Source organism: Sapajus apella, unplaced genomic scaffold (assembly GCF_009761245.1).
Source record: "Sapajus apella isolate SASKATOON/1434 unplaced genomic scaffold, GSC_monkey_1.0 scaffold10, whole genome shotgun sequence".
Taxonomy (NCBI): Eukaryota; Metazoa; Chordata; class Mammalia; order Primates; family Cebidae; genus Sapajus; species Sapajus apella.
The window spans coordinates 30,925,103-30,942,467 of NW_022436950.1; the positions used below are offsets into that span (position 1 = coordinate 30,925,103).

At 37.2% G+C, this 17,365-nt stretch overlaps 1 protein-coding gene across 23 annotated transcripts in view; it reads right to left on the reverse strand.

Moving 5' to 3' along the window:
- PIKFYVE (phosphoinositide kinase, FYVE-type zinc finger containing) overlaps positions 1-17,365 on the reverse strand; it is a 98,199-nt gene that overhangs the window by 61,350 nt on the left and 19,484 nt on the right. For 11 of the 23 annotated variants that reach the window (XM_032278418.1, XM_032278420.1, XM_032278419.1 and 8 more), the window contains 3 exons: positions 16,620-16,791; positions 7,306-7,513; positions 4,816-4,905 (listed from right to left, as the gene is read on the reverse strand). In XM_032278418.1, the coding sequence (XP_032134309.1) occupies positions 4,816-4,905; positions 7,306-7,513; positions 16,620-16,791 (470 nt within the window). Of the gene's footprint in view, positions 1-4,471; positions 4,592-4,815; positions 4,906-7,305; positions 7,514-16,619; positions 16,792-17,365 lie in introns of those variants that run through there. The other 12 variants (XM_032278430.1, XM_032278429.1, XM_032278428.1 and 9 more) reach the window with 5 other exon arrangements.

The following is a 17,365-nucleotide window of genomic DNA, read 5'->3' on the forward strand; positions in this document are numbered from 1 at the left end:
AACCACCTTAGAGGCTAAGCATGGTGGCTCAGACCTGTAAGCCCTACACTTTGGGAGGCCAAGGCAAGAAGATAACGCTTGAGGCTAGGAGTTTGAGACCAGCCTGGGCAACACAGCAAGACCCCATCTCTATTTAAAGAAAAAAAATTTTAAACTTAGCTATAGAGGATCAAAGATAATAAATACATCTGACTCCTCCTCAGAAACCATGCAAGCAAAAAGAATGATGTGAAATATTTAAGGTGTTGTGAGAAAAAAGCGACTAACCTAGAATTCTGTACCCTGATGATACCCGTCAAAAGTGAAGGAGAAGCAAAGACTTTGTCAGACAAATAAAAACTGAGGGAATTTTTTGCCAGTAGACCTGCATGTCAAAAAATGCTGAAAAGAATTTCTTCAGAGAGAAGGAATATGATATAGGTCAGAAACTTATATCTATTAATACACAACGAAACGTATCAAAGAAGAAATAATGCAAAAACTTTTCTTTTTCTTACTCTTAGTTGATGTGACAGATAACTATTTGTTCAAAATAATAATAGCAACAATGTATTCAACTACATATGTATGCATGCTTATATGTAAGTGAAATGAATGGCAATGATACAACAAATAGGAGGGAAAAATTGGGAAGTAGTATAGTATTATTTGAAAGTAAATGTGGATTAGCTGTAAGTTATTGCAAACTCTAGGGTAATCACTAAAAAAGTAAAAAGAATACAACTGATATGCTTTTAAAAAGAGAAAATAGAATAATTTAAAATGCTCAATTAAAAACATAAAGGTGGAAAAGGTGTGGAAGACAAAAACAGGAAGGAAAGAACAAGGCCAACAAGTAGAAAACAGTAATAAATATGGCAGATATGAAACTAACTACATCAGTAATCACCTTAAATGTCAATAGTCTAAATACACCAACTAAAAGACAGAGATAGAATGGATCAAAAAACAAGATCCAAAAATACATTATACAAGAAATCCAATTTAAATACAAAGACATATACATATTAAAAAATAAGTGAATGGTCAAAATGTCACTATTTATCCCATAAATATGTACAATTATGTGTAAATTTTAAAAATTAATTTTTAAAATTTTAAATGAAATCCAAAGAGGATACGTGAAAAAAAAGTAAGTAGATGGAAAAAGATACACCACGTTAACAGTTATTTAAAAAAAAAAAAAAGAGCAGAAATAACTATATTAATTTTCAGACAGACTTCAGGGCAAGGAAAGTTATCAAAGATAAAGAGGGACATTACATAATGATAAAGAAATCAATATTCCAAAAGATATAACAATCCTTAATATGTATGCTTCTAACAATAGAGTACCAAAATATATGAGGCAAAAACTGACAGAACTACAGGCGAAACAGATGAATCCATTAGTACGGCTGGAGACTTTAACCCCTCTATCAGAAACGGACACATCTCCAGCAGAGAGAAAATCAGTAACAACAGAGCTGAACTCAGCAACACCATCAATCAGGTGGATATATCGAACATCTTATAGACCGCTTGATCCAACAACAGAATACTCATTCTTCTCAAGTCACATGGAACATTCACCAAAACAGACCACATTCTGGGCCATAAAACACAGCATAACAAATTTAAAAGAGTAGAAAACATACAATATCTGCCTTCAACAACAAAAACTGAATCAAACTAGAAATAATCAACAGAAAGACAGCTACAAAATCCCAAAATCCTTGGAGAGGAAACACCACACTTATAAAAAATAAAAATGAGTCAAAGAAGAATATCAAGAAAAATGTTTAAATATTTTTAACTAAATGAAAATTAAAAATACAACCTATCTAAATTTGTGGAATGCAATGAAAGCATTGCTTAGCAGGAAATTCATAGCACCAAGTGCATACATTTAAGAAAAAGATCTAAAGCCAGGCGAGGTGGCTCACACCTGTAATCCCAGCACTTTGGAAGGCTGAGGCAGGTGGATCACGAGGTCAGGAGTTCAAGACCAGCCTGGCCAACATAGTGAAACCCCATCTCAAAAATAAAAAAAAAAAAAAGAAAAAGATCTAAAATCAAGCATCTAAGTTTCCACCTTAGGGAACAAAGAGGTTAAAAAGCATATTAAATCCAAAGTGAACACAGGAAAAATAATAATAAAGATTAGAGCAGAAGTCAATGAAACTGAGAACGGGAATCAATAGAGAGAATCAACAAAGCCAGTTCTTTGAAAAGATCAATAAAATCAGTAAGTCTCCAGCTAGGCTAAGAAAAAAAAGGGAAAACCCAAAGTACTAATAACAGAAATGAAAATCAAAATAGTCCTATTTCTCTTAAAGACATTGAATCAGTAATTAGTAACCTTCCAAAATAGAAAGCACCAGGCCCAAATTCATTCACTGAATTCTACCAAACATTTAAGAAAGAAATATGTAAATTCTCTACAAAATTTTCCTGAAAATAGAATCCGAGGGAATACTTTCTAATTCAGTCAATGAGGCCAGCATTTCCCTCATACCAGAACCAGACAAAGATATGACAAGAAAAGGAAACCACAGCCTATTGTCCTCAACAAAACAGTAACAAATCCAATCCAACAATGTATAAAAAACTGTATACACCACGACCAAGTAGGATTTATCACAGGTATGCAAGGCTGGCTCAACATTCAAAAATCAATTAATATAACTCATCACATCAATCAGTTACAGAAGAATAATTACATAATCATATCATTGATATAGAAAAAGCATTTGACAAAATCCAAGACTCCTTCATTATAAAAACTCTCAGTAAACTAGAAATAGAGGAAATTTCCCAACTTGGTAAAGAATATCTACAAAGAACATACAGCTAATAGCATATTTAATGGTGAGAAAACTCAAAGCTTTCCCACTAAGATCAGGAACGAGGAAAGGATGTACCCTCTCACTCTCCTTTCCAACACTGGACTAGAAGTCTTAGCTAATGAAATAAGCCAGGAAAAGACAATAAAAGGTACACTGACTGGGAAGGAAGAAACAAAACTTTGTTCACACATGATAAGATTGTTTATACAGAAAATCCAAAAGAACTAACAAACTCCTGAAATTAATAAGTGATTATAATAAGTTGGCAGGATACAAGATTAATACAGAAAAATCAAATCACATGAGATAATACAACACACTCATTAAAACTGCCAAAATCCAAAACTGACAACACCAAATGTGACGAGGACGTAAAACAACAGGAACTCTAATGCATTGCTGTAGGAATGCAAAATAGTAAAACCACTTTGGAAGAAAGTCTAGCAGTGTCTTACAAAATTAAACATAATCTTACCACAGGACTCAGCAATCATGCTCCTTGGTATTTATCTATATAAACTGAAAATTATATCCACAAAAAAACCTATACTCAGATGTCATAACAGCCTTGCTCATAACTGATAAAACTTAAAGCAATGGAGATGTCCTTTGGTAGGCGAGTAGATACATAAACTATGACAAATCTAGGCAACGAGATATTATTCCTCACTAAAAAGAAAAGAGCTATCAAGCTATGAAAAGACATGGAGAAAACTTAAATGCTTATTAGTAGGTGAAAGAAGCCAATCTGAAAAGTCTACACACTGTATAATTTCAACTATAAGCCATTCTGGGAAAAGTAAAACTATAAAGACAGTAAAAAGATTAAAGATTGTATGGGTTGGGGAGAGGAAGGGATAAATAGGAGGAAGCCCAGTAGACTTTTTGGGCAGAGAACCTATTCTGTGGAATACAACAATGATGCATGCATGTTATTATACATTTGCCCAAGCCCATAGAATATTCAACACCAACAGTGAACTCTAATGTTAACTATGGACTTTTGGATGATAATGATGTGTCAAAGTAGGTTCGCTTATTACAATAAATATGCCACTCTGGTGGAGGACACTGACGGTCATGGAGACAGGGGCTATAAGGGAACTCTGTACTTTCTGCTAATTTTTTCTATGAACCTTAAAACTGCTATAAAAAATAAACTTTATTAACTAAGAAAATATAAAGGATAATGATGCCTGCAACTTACTCTGAAATGGTTCAGAAAATATGCATATATGTATACACAACATAAAAAACGACGGCCAGGTGCGGTGGCTCATGCCTACAATCCCTGCACTTTGGGAGTACGAGGTGGGAGAATCGCTTGAGGTCGGAAGTTGAAGACTATCCTGAACAACAAAGTGAAACCCCATCTCTATAATTTATTAAAAAATAATAAAATAAATATTTTAAAAAGAAAAAACTAGAAAGCAAAAGGGAAAAATATAAATTAGCAAATCTTAATGAAGAATAGATGAAGATACATTTTTCTGTCCTTGCAACTTTTCTGCAAATTTGACATTTTTTCAAAGCAATTAAAAATTAACAATAAAAAATGTAAAACTCTCCAACAGCTTCCCATCTCACTCAGAGTAAATGACAGGGTCCTAAGGATTAACTCTAAGACTGCTCTACTCCATTACCATAGGATTCCTTGTTATTCCTTGCCAGGTGTATTTTCTCCCAGAAAATGTCCTCCTCCACAAAATGTCCACATGGCTCATTCCCTCACATCCTTCATATCTTATTTAACTAGAAGAGAAAGGATGGTGTAGGTTCCAAATTCAAAAGTCAGTGGAGAATATTGCCAAGAGTCACTGAGAGAATGGAAACAAGAGCTGAATACCAAAAAGAAAACACTAGTTTAATTCAGCTTTTAGAGCTAAGAAAGTATATGACAATCAATCCCACCCTTTTAATCCATTTGTTCTTATTAGCATGAAAAGAAATAAACATCAGAGAATACTGTTTTCATTTGTCAGTTTACCTATTTCGAGCAGGAGATTTCCCAGCATCCTCTTGCACAGATACAAGTCTTGTTGAAAGAGGAGTATTTGAGGAATCTGGATGAATCAAACTATAAAGAAAATAGGAAAATACTGAAATAATTCAGGACAGTAAGAGGAAACTTCAGTGAGGTGCTTTAGCATTAAAAGCAGATTAAAGCTTTTTCCCTGCAATAATGAGATTATGGGTCATTTTGGTTCTTCCTTTAATTAGGGTGTAAATGGTATGAATAACAGTTTTTGCAGTGCATGGCTTTTTTCTTAAGAATACCAAATGACAATTTTTAAATGTTTCTAAGTACATGGAATATAAATAAAATTAGTTGGATGGTTGACTTATGAAACTTCTCACATTATAAACACAAGATGATAAGTGATTTTGAAGGGAAATCTGAGTTCAAATATTTTATTCTCAGTCCCCATAACCCACTAGAATAGCATCATAGAGTCAGACAAACCTAAGTCCAAGTGCAGGCTCTACCTCTTACTAGCTGTGTGACCTTGAGTTCATTACTTAATCTCTCTAAACCTCAGCATCCACATCTGCCAAAAGGAGAAAACAGTGCCTACCACAGAGATATGCTGACTAAAAGAGAATGAACATTAAGCAATTAGCACAGAACCTAAAACTTAACTATTATTCTACCTTTGACATCTATTGTACATCTCTCAGGAAGCTTTCCTACCTGATTTGTTTTGTTAAATCACGTCTGCCAATTACAACAGGGCCAGTCACAACTAAAAAGCATTACTAACAAAAGGAAGCAAAAACTTAAAAAAATCTCTAATTTGTAGAATCAATGTTTATAATACAGAATCAATTTTTAAAATTTATAAAATATATGTAAAGTATAAAGAATCACAATGCCATAAACACCAAAGTACCCAACAAGCAATGTAAGAAAAGGCTGGGCATGGTGGCTCATGCCAACACAAAGTGCCAGCACTTTGTGAGGCTGGCAAATCACTGGAGGCCAGGAATTCAAGACCAGCCTGGCCAACATGGCAAAACCCATCTCTACTGAAAATACAAAACTTAGCCAGGCATGGTAGCACACAATTATAATCCCAGCTACTCAGGAGGCTGAGGCACAAGAATCGCTTGAACCCTGGAGGCGGAGGATGCAGTGAGCTAAGATCGATACTGCACTCCAGCCTGGGCGACAGAGAGACTCCATCTCAAAATAAATAAATAAAAACTAATTTAAGAAAAGAACACTACCACTGACTGGGAAATTCCCCTACCGAGTCCTAATCCCTTCCTTTCTCTGCCCTCAGTGAAACCACTGCTATAAATTTCACATCACTGTCTTTCTTTTCTTTAAGTTTTACCACATTTGTGTCCCTAGACAGTGTACTAGTTTTGTGTATTTTTAAATTTTATATAAATTAAATTTTGCTGGTTACATGATTAGATGATTTTCTTTTCTATTCCACTTTCTCCCTGAGATTCATACATATTGAACGCAGCTGTAATTAATTCATTTTTTACTTTGCTTAAGTTCATTACATACTAATTTATCAATCTCTTTAAGGGGTAACTGAGAAACTAACCTATCAGAGAGATGTTAGTCAAAACTATAAGCTCTTTGAAATGGCCAGATTTAGTATTATGTTTAACAAAATAATTCACCTAAAGAAAATACTCAGAGGCCAGGTGCACTGGCTCATGCCTATAATCTCAGCACTTTGGGAGGCTGAGGTGAGAGGATTACTTGAGATCAGGAGTTCAAGACCAGCCTGGTCAACATGGCAACACCCTGTCTCTAAAAAAAAAATCTTAAAAAAAAAAAAAATTAGCCAAGCACAGTGGCATGCACCTGCAGTTCTAGCTACTCAGGAAGCTGAGTCAGAAAGAGTGTTCAAGTCTAGGGTTTCCAGGCTGCAGTGACTTCACTCCAGCCTGAGTGACAGAGCAAGGCCATCTCAAAAATAGTAACTCATAATTTTTAAAAATCAGAAACTGATAAAACTAAGATTCTAAGTCAAACAATTCCAGGTAACTTCCAAGAGTTAGCACCCTCTACTACTAGGCAGTGCAGTATACTTACAGAAAAACATGATGTGTTCCTTCAGAAGGAAAAAAAAATCTTATCTCATTTGGAAATATGAATACAAATTGTATGAGCATTCTTCTTCTCACGGAAGGCTACATTAGAAATTAATAATGTTAATGACTCCTGTTGCCTATTCAACAAATATTATCAAGATTATATATATGCCATGCACTGTTCTTGGTGCCTGAGGTAGGACAGTGACAAGAAAGGTGTAAAGTCTCCTTTCATGGAGCTTACAATCTAATTAGTCAATATCATCACTATCCATAAACATCTGCAAACATTCTGGAGGCAAACCAAGGAAAAAGGAGAACATAGTGAATTGACAGGAAATAATTCAAAGAAGGTAAGTGTTAACTGAAAGCACTCAAAGGTCAGAGGATTTTAAATAAAATTATATTTGAGGGACAATACCTTTGCCAGGCCAAATCATCCTCTAAAAATATGTTACGGCTGGCTTTCCTACTCCCAACAGGTGTTCGGGGTTCACTTGGATCAAGTACAGACACAGAGCAAGTAGAATCTGAAAGGGCATTCAAGTCTTCCCCAATAGAATTACTGTCTGTGGAATGAGCATAACTTAAGGCTATTTTTCTACAATATGTGCAAGCTCGGAGGTCTCCTAGGAGAAAAAAATAAAGAAGGAAAATGAAGGAAAAGATAGCATGATATATTGCTTGGCATAACTGTTTAACTCCCTTGGTCAACAGTTCACCTAATAACAGGGAAATGTCTTCAAGTACAGACTCTCAAAAAATTTTTTTTCAAAAGTGAAATAATTTTGTTAGCTCTATTATACACAATTAAGAGCCACTTTGAATTCTGGCACTAAAATTAAAAAGTTAAAATAAAAGAAAAAAAGAGCCATAAATTCATCCAGGCGTCCAAACATTTATGAGTTTAAACATCACAAACATTTATAACGAGTTTAAAATATATATCCCAGGCTCGACATGGTGGCTCACACCTGTAATCCCAGCACTTTGGGAGGCAAAGGCGGGCAGATCATCTAAGGTCAGGAGTTCAACACTAACCTGGCCAACATGGTGAAACCCCATCTCTACTAAAACTACAAAAATTAGCCAGGTGTGGTGGCGCATACCTGTAATCCCAGCTACTTGGGAGGCTGAGGCAGGAGAATCACTTGAACCCATGAAGCGGAGGTTACAGTGAGCCAAGACTGTGCCACTGCACTCTAGCCTGGGTAACAAGAACGAAACTCCATCTCAAAATAAATAATTAGCCAGGTGCAGTGTGTGTGCTGTAGCCCCAGCTACTTGGGAGGCTGAGGTGGGAGGATCACTTGAGCCCAGGAGCTCTGGGCTGTAGTGTGTTATGCCGATCGGGTGTCCACACTAAGTTTGTCATCAATATGGTGACCTCCTGGGAGCGGGGGACCACCAGGTTGCCTAAGGATGGGTGAACCGGCCCAGGTCAGAAACGGAACAGGTCAAAACTCCCATGCTGATCGTAGTGGGATTGCGCCCGTGAATAGCCACTGCACTCCAGCCTGGGCAACATAGCGAGACCCTGTCTCAGAAAAAAAAATTAATTAATTAATTAATTAATTAATTTAATTGAATGTATATCCCAATGATACTAGAAAACTTTGCTTAAAAGAGTATTTTTGTCCAGGTCGTAAAAGTGAAATAAGGGATTTAGGCCAGACACAGTGGCTCACACCTGTAATCCTGGCACTTTGGGAGGCCAAAGCAGAAGGACTGCTTGAGGACAAGGGTTCAGGAACAACCTGGCCAACATACCGAGACCCTATCTCCATAAAAATATAAACATATATAAAATAAAATTTTTAAAAAGAAATCTAACAGATACATGAGTTTCAAGGAAAAACATTTTTAATAGAATAAATAAACCAACACAAATGGAAACAACATATTTTCCACAGGCAAATTAAGGAGGAAAATACTATCAAGGTCTTTATTGTGAAGCCCTGAAGAGTACACTCCACAGAATTTCAAAAGCAAACTAACAGAAAATGGGCTTACATACAGTATACTACATGGGAGTAAAAACTATAAAAGAATTTTTATAAGAAAAGTTAGAGCCGGGCATGGTGGCTCAGGCCTGTAATCCCAGCACACTGGGAGACCAAGGTGGATAAATCACCTGAGGACATGAGTCCCAGACCAGCCTGGCCAACACAGTGAAAGCCCATCTCTACTAAAATAGCCAGATGCGGTAGCAGGCGACTGTAATCTCAGCTACTCGGGAGGCTGCAGTGGGAGAATCGCTTGAACCCGCGAGGCAGAGGTTGCAGTGAGTTGAAATCACACCACTGCACTCCAGCCTGGGCAACAAGAGCGAAACTCCGTCTCAAAAAAAAAAAAAAAAAAAAAGATAGAATATTCTTGGGAAGATAAACAAGGTTAATACTTCTAAATAAATATTTTTTTGAAAGTGCGGTCCTGCCCAAATATAAGCTTGCATTTCTACCCTATTTTTCTATAACAATGTCTTGAGTGATTCTATAACATTTTAGGTATTAAAAAAGGAGATAAAATAATTAAACTTTACCAATAACATGTTGTTTAATAATTCTACCTAAAATTTTCTCACTAATATTAGAACACTGAAGTGATACAAAATAAGACTTCTAAAAGTTAACTGTATTGTGTTTTTACCATAATCACTATCAAAATGGCCTTTTACTTTTTCATTTTAAAGCTACTATTATATACTACTCAGTTTTATTAAAGTACGAATACAGGCCAGGCATGCTGGTGCACACCTGTAATCCCAACACTTTGGGAGGCCAAGGCAGGCAGATTGCTTGAGCACGGGAGTTTGAGAACAGCCTGGGCAACATGACAAGATCTCACATCTACAAAAAATACAAAAACTAGCCAGGCATGGTGGCATGCACCTGTAGTCCAAGCTACTTAGGAGGCTGAGGTGGGAGGATTGCTTGAGCCCAGGAGGTTGAGGCTGCAGTAAGCTGTGATTGCACCACCACACTCCAACCTGGGTGACAGAGTGAGACTCCGTCTCAAAACAAACAAACAAAAAAAAAATCATACATGTAAAAATCAAAATTTCATTTGTTGTATTACTAATTTCCAACCCAATTTAACAAATGAAACCTATTAAAACTCTAAAGAAAAATATAACCACTTTAATCAGTATCCCCTACCCTCTACCCCAAAAAAGTAAACTACAATCCAGGATAAATCAAAGTGCTAGGACATACTACTCTCAGCTGACCAAAGTAGAAATGCAGCTCAGAAGTGAAATTACAGCTGAGCACGGTGACTCACACCTGTAATCTCAGAACTTTGGGAGGCCGAGGCAGGCAGATCACTTGAGGTCAGAAGTTCAAGACCAGCCTGACCAACATGGCAAAACCCCGTCTCTACTAAAAATACAAAATTTAGCTGAGTGTGGTGGTGCACACTTGTAATCCCAGCTACTGAGGCTGATGCAGGAGAATCGCTTGAACCCAGGAGGTGGAAGTTGCAGTGAGTCAAAATCATGCCACTGCACTCCAGCCTGAGGGACAGAGTGAGACTCCGTCTCCAAAAAAAAAGAAAAAAGAAGTGAAATTACTCCCTACAGAAAGACTTTTGATTTACAACAACAAAGGCTTCATTTGTTTCTTACACTATAAAGGAAATCTCCCCTACCCAGTCAGCTATTAGAACTAGAACTGTCAAATCAATAAATAGAGCCAAACCTGATCAGAAAAGTTTTCATTCCATGAACAACTTTCATCATTAAGAGCCTATTAAGCACATGCCTATATGGTGTGATGGGAATACAAAGACTGATGAGATACAGCCCTGCATCAAAAAACTCATAGTCCACTGGAGGCAACACACATATAATCAAAAAGCTTTATGACAGATGCAGTTACTATTACTATTACCATCAATAACAATAGTTTACTGTTCATCGATCCCTTTCCATGTGCTAGACATTTTTCTAGGTATTTACATTTATTTAAGGTCACAATGTCTAATTGTGCCTAGCATACATTATCCCAGGGGTTCCCAACCCCAGGGCCATGTACCGCTCCCCATCCATAGCCTGTTAGGAACCCAGCCGCACAGCAGGAGGTGAGTGGCAAGCAAGCAGCGCAAAAGCCATACACAAGCAAGCATTACCTCCTGAGCTCTACCTCCTGTCAGATCAGCAGTGGCATTAGATTCTTATAGGAGTGTGAACCCTACTGTGAACAGCACGTGTGAGGGATCCCAGTTGCATGTTCCTTAAGAGAATCTAATGACTGATGATCTAAGGTGGAATTGTTTCATCCCAAAATTATCCCCTGTCCCCTACACCAGTCCATGGAAAAACTGTCTTCCACAAAGCTGGTCCCTGGTGCCAAAAAGGTTAGGGACTGCTATATTATACCATTTGTGATGATTAATCTCATGTGTCAACTTGGCTAGATTAGTTGTTTGGTCGAGCTGAGATGTTGCGAAGGTATTTTTTTGGATATGATTAATATTTACAATCAGCTGACTTTAAGTAAAGCAGATTGTCCTCTAGAATGTAAGTGGGTCTCATCTAATCAGTTGAAGGCCTTAAGAACAAAGACTACAGTTTTCAGAAGAAAAAGAAATTCTGTCTCAACACTGCGAGATAGAAATCCTGTAGGAGTTTCCAGCCTACTGGTCTGCCCTGAGAATTTCAGACTTGCCAGCCCTCAAAATCACTTGACCAACTGTTAAACACAAACTTCTCTATATAAGTGTGTGTGTGTGTGTGTGTGTGTGTGTGTGTGTGTGTGTGTGTGTGTGTGTGTGTGTGTGTCCCCCACTGGTTCTGTTTCTCTGGAAAACCCTGATACATATTTTTGTACCAAGAATGGTTTTAGAGCAACAGAATCTTAAGGACAACTTTTCTGAATTGGTTCTTAGATTTCTGGAATTGGTTCTCTATGCTGATGAGATTTAAAGGCACTAATGCCTCTGTTTCCAGTAGTAAAGAGAACATTGACAGTCCACTGTGTAATGTGGCAACAAAGACATGTAAAATATCACCTATAGATACTCCATCAAATGTTAACACTTATAAAAGGCAAAGTTCTGGGTGACCATGTATTTAATACCTTAGAGCAGTTTTGCCAAGCTAACAAATACAATGACATGGGCTGGTTCCTCTTAATTGCATTAAGACAAAAGTGAAAAATGAAATGGATTCCCTTAGGGATTCAAATTCCCGGCTCAAGAACTGTATAAATTATCTGAAAGTTTCTATGTCTTCCTTGAAAGAAAGCCTTACCTCTTGCAGCTTCAGTGCTAACACTGCTAAAAATCAAAATGACATTCTCATCCTGCAAGTGGCTGAATTAAAACAAACTGAATCACCAACCTGAAGTTTGTCTGCTATTCAAGTGAGGGCACTGACTGGGAAGGAGTAGAAAGATACAGGAAGATCCTGATGAAGCTGGGGATATTAAACACCAAAATTCTGAATCTTCTTTGCCAGTAGAAAAAGGCTTTCCACCTCATTTGAGAAGATTAACCTTGCTTTGACCAGATATTCTGTAATAACCTCCCCTGAGTTAGCTGCCTTGCAAGACCCTGCTAATTTTACTCAGATCTACTCCTACTCCTCCTCTTTGCTGCCAGACCTAAAAAGAAACTCAAATCACAGCAGGCCCTGAAAGGTGAGCTACAAGGTGTGACCCATGAGAAGGTGCACTACCTCCAGAAGAACTACATGATTTTTCCAATTTATACAGATAGAAACCCAGGAAATACATGTGGGAGTGGATAATGAAGGTATGGGATAACAGTGCAAAGAACATAAAGTTGGATCAAGTTGAATTTACTGATGTGGGCCCACTAAGCAGATTCTACATTTATCGTTGCAGCTCAAGGGGTTAAAAGGGTCTCCAACCGTATGTTTAGATGACTGGCTGAAACACACACCAAAAGGTGGCTTACACTAAATGGGGTTGAAATGTCAGGAATGCCCTAGTATACTATAGAGGAAGGCATCCAAAGGCTAGGGGAGATTGAAACTTTAAAAGTAGTTTTACCATGTAAGACTTGCTGACTCACCCAAAGAGGATACGCCTTTCAACAACGACTACGAGAAATAAATTTGTGAGGGGAGGCCCAGCATGCTTAAAAAGCTTTGTCGTTGCTCTTTGTAGATCAGAAATTACAGCAGGAATTACCGCTACTGGGTCAGGAAACCTAAATGCAACAGGGATCACTGGATCCCAGAGTGGCAGGGGCCAACCGGTAGCACTTTAATCACCAAAGACAAGGTGGGCATGGTTACTGTAATAGACAACAGAATCAAAGCAGTAATCAGAATAGCCTGACTCAGAGACCTACGGCATTGGCTAGTTGATCATAATGTCTCCACAAGTGAAGTAGATGGGCAGTCAACAAAATTCTTACTTGATTTATATAAGGGAAACAACTCTACATCAAGTAGCTATAAGTCTATCTTGAATCATAAGAATAGTCATATGACCCCTCAATCAATTCCCAGACTTGAGCCATTTACAGATGACCCAAAACTCCTTGAATAAAGAGGGGACTGGTCATTCTGAGGAAGAACCCCACTACACTGCCAGAAATATATTCTGTTAATCTTTCTACCAGCCATCCCAAAGAGATCTATGCTTTTACTAAGGCGATCAGACATTGAGGAGAAGGAAATGAATGATCAAATTTTTCAGGGGTTATTAGATACTCACTCTCAACTGACAGTCATTCCAAAATATCACTCTGGTCTGTCAGTCAGAGTAGGGGCTTATAGATGTCAGATATCAGTGGAGCTTTAGCTCAGGTCCGTCTCACTGTGAGTTTAGTGAGTCACCAGGCTCACTCGATGGTTATTTCCCCAGTTCTAGAATATAGAGTTAGAATAGAAAACTAGCAAAATCCCTACATTTGTTCCCTGACCTGTATTATGGTACTTCTGCCTCCAGAACTCTGAGACATGCATTTCTGTTGTTCTAAGCCACTCAGCCTACGGTACTTTGTTATGGCAACCCTAGGAAACTAACATACCAACCACAGACGGGTTTTATCCTGAGGGTAATGGGAGCTCTGAAAGAGTATTATGCAAGGAAATATCCTGACATGATCAAATTAGCATTTTACAAAGAATACTGACTAGGATATGAAATATGAATTACAGGCAGGGAGAAACTAAAGGTAAAAAGCCTTTTAAAAGCTGTAATCTTGGTTACTATAGGCTTAGAGCACAATTTGAAGTTAGGAAATGTGATGCCTCCTGCCTTGTTCTTTTTGCTTAAGATTGTTTTGGCTATTCAGCCTCTTTTTTGGTTGTATATGAATTTTAGAATAGTTTTTTCTAATTCTGTGAAAAACAACTTTAGTAGTTTCATAGGAACAGGCTATGGTAACAAAAACAGCATGGTACCGGTACAAAAACAGGCACATAAGCCAATGGAACAAAACAAAGTACCCAGAAATAAAACCACACACTTTACAGCCGTTTGATCTTCAACAAAGTCAACAAAAATAAACAACAAGGAAAGGACTCCCTATTCAATAAATGGCGCTGGGATAGCTGGTTAGCCATATGCAGAAGAATGAAACTGGCCCCTACATTTCACCATATACAAAAATTAATTCAAGATGGATTAAAGGTTTAAATGTAAGACCTCAAACTATGAAAGTCCTAGAAGAAAATCTATGAAGCACAATTCTGGGCATCAGCCTTGAGAAACAATTTATGACTAAGTCCTCAAAAGCAACTGCAACAAAAACAAAAATTGACAAATGGGACCTAATTAAACTAAAGTGCTTCTGCATAGCAAGAGAAACTATCAACAGACTAAACAAGCCACAGGAGAAAATATTTGCATGCTACGCATCTGACAAAGATCTAATATCTAGAATATATAAGGAACGTAATTCAACAAGCAGAAAACAACCCCATTAAAAACTAAGCAAAAGACATGAATAGACACTTCTCAAAAAAAGATCTACAAGTGGCCAAAAAACATGAAAAAATGCTCCACATCACTAATCATTAGCAAATCAAAACCACAATAAGATACCATCTCACACCAATCAGAATGGCTACTACTAAAAAGCCAAAAAAGGAATGTTGGCAAAACTGCAGAGTAAAGAGAATGCTTATACAGTGCTGATAGGAATGTAAGTTAATTCATCACTGTGAAAGGCAGTTGAAGATTTCTCAAAGAGCTTAAAACGAAACTACTACATTTGATTCAGGAATCCCACTACTTGGTGTATACCCAAAGGAAAATAAATCATTCTACCAAAAAGACACATGCACTCATATGTTCATGGTACCACTTTTTATAAAAGCAAAGACACAGAATCAACCTAGGTGCCACCAATGGTGGAATGGATTTAAAAAATGTGGTATATATACACGCCATGGAATACTATGCAGCCATAAAAAAGAACAAAATTATGACCTTTGCAGCAACATGGATGCTGCTGGACGCCCTTATCCTGAGTAAATTAATACAGGAAAAGAAAACCAAACACTGCATGTTCTTGCTTATAATTGGGAACCAAACACTGAGTACATAAAGATGGTAACAATAGCCGGGCGCGGTGGCTCAAGCCTGTAATCCCAGCACTTTGGGAGGCCGAGGCGGGTGGATCACGAGGTCAAGAGATCGAGACCATCCTGGTCAACATGGTGAAACCCCGTCTCTACTAAAAATACAAAAAATTAGCTGGGCATGGTGGCGCGTGCCTGTAATCCCAGCGACTTAGGAGGCTGGGGCAGGAGAATTGCCTGAACCCGGGAGGCGGAGGTTGCGGTGAGCCGAGATCGCGCCATTGCACTCCAGCCTGGGTAACAAGAGCGAAACTCCGTCTCAAAAAAAAAAAAAAAAAAAAAAAAAAAAAAAGATGGTAACAATAGACAAGGGGACTACTAGAGCCAGAAGGGAAGGAGAGGAGCAAGGTTTGAAAAACTATTAGATACCAAGCTCACTACTTGAGTGATAGGATCAATCATACACAAAATCTCAGCATCACTAAATATACCCATGTAAAAAATAAGAATCTAAAATCAAAGTTGAAATATTACCAAACAAAAAAAAAAAAAAAAAAACACACAAATAATTTTCAAACAAAAAAGCCACTGTAAAAGCTAATGGGATTCTGGGTGACAGATAATGGGATTCTGAACTCTTTAGTAGTTTGAGTAGAAAATATGAGTAGACAGAAAGATCTTCACAATAACAAAAATAACATGAGAGAGATGTTAAGGGTGTTCTTTTTCAGGTAATTTCTGCCTACCTTCCACTCCCAAGTCAATGTATAAATCAACACACCATTGTTCACTTTTTTCTGTTTCAACAAACAACTTAATTTCTGTATTGATGAAATTTGACTATGTTCCTTATGGAAGAATCTGAGTAAGACACAATTCACCACCAAAGCACAGTATCATGTAAGTCAAGGAAGATCTGTACTTTGTAAAATGAAAACTCTTACAGTGATTCAAATTAGTAATCTACTCTAACCATCTTGTCTAATAAATTTTAATGTTCCTATAGTTTTTTGCTAGCATCTACATTTTTACTCTAATTATTTATCATCAGTCCCATCTACTGTATTATTCAATAGTAAACTTCTTAAAAGCAAAGCTGTGTCTCCCTCACCTTTGTGTCCCCATGTCTTACACATAAAGCCCAAAATGAAAATTGGCTTAATACTATCCTGTATTATAAGTGTTTTATAGTTATGACCTTTAAAAATTGTAAACTGGCAATAAAATGCATTTACCTGTATAGCCCATAAATTTTCCAGGGATTTCTTGGTTACAGCAACGACTGCAGAAAATCTGCCCACATAGTCGGCAATGGTGTCTGCGCCTAAAGGTTGTAAATTTCTCACTACAGTCATAGCACTCTTTACATTGGCTATCTGGCATCCAGTATTGTTTCAGGTCACTATCCTATAACAATAAAAATGTGTGAAGGCTTCTTGAAAATACTGATTATTAATATGCAATGGCAAATGAAATCCTCAAAGGTTTCTTTTGCAGAAAATAACAAGCTAATTCAAAAATTCATATGGGAATACAAAAGGTCAAAATAACCAAGAGAATCTTGAAGAACAAAATTGAAGGAGTTATATTACCAGCCATCAAAACTTATTCTAATGCTACAATAACTTTAGACAGGGTACTGGTACAAGAATAGAAAAAAATAAAGGTATGGAACAGAAAAGAGAGCCCTGACATATCCTCACACACATATGGACTTATGATGAAATTTATAATGTAATCGGTGAAAGATGATCTTTTCAAAACGATGGTACTATATCCAACTGGACATCCATGAAGAAAAATCAAAGCCTGACCCCTATACTTGATAGAAATAATAAAGCTTCTTGAAGAAACCATAGGAGAATATCTACTGCCCTGAACTAGATAAACACTTCTTAAACAGAACACAAAAAGCACTAAGCATAAAGGGAAGAAAACTGATAAATTAGACTACAATAAAATTAAGAACTTATGTATAAAA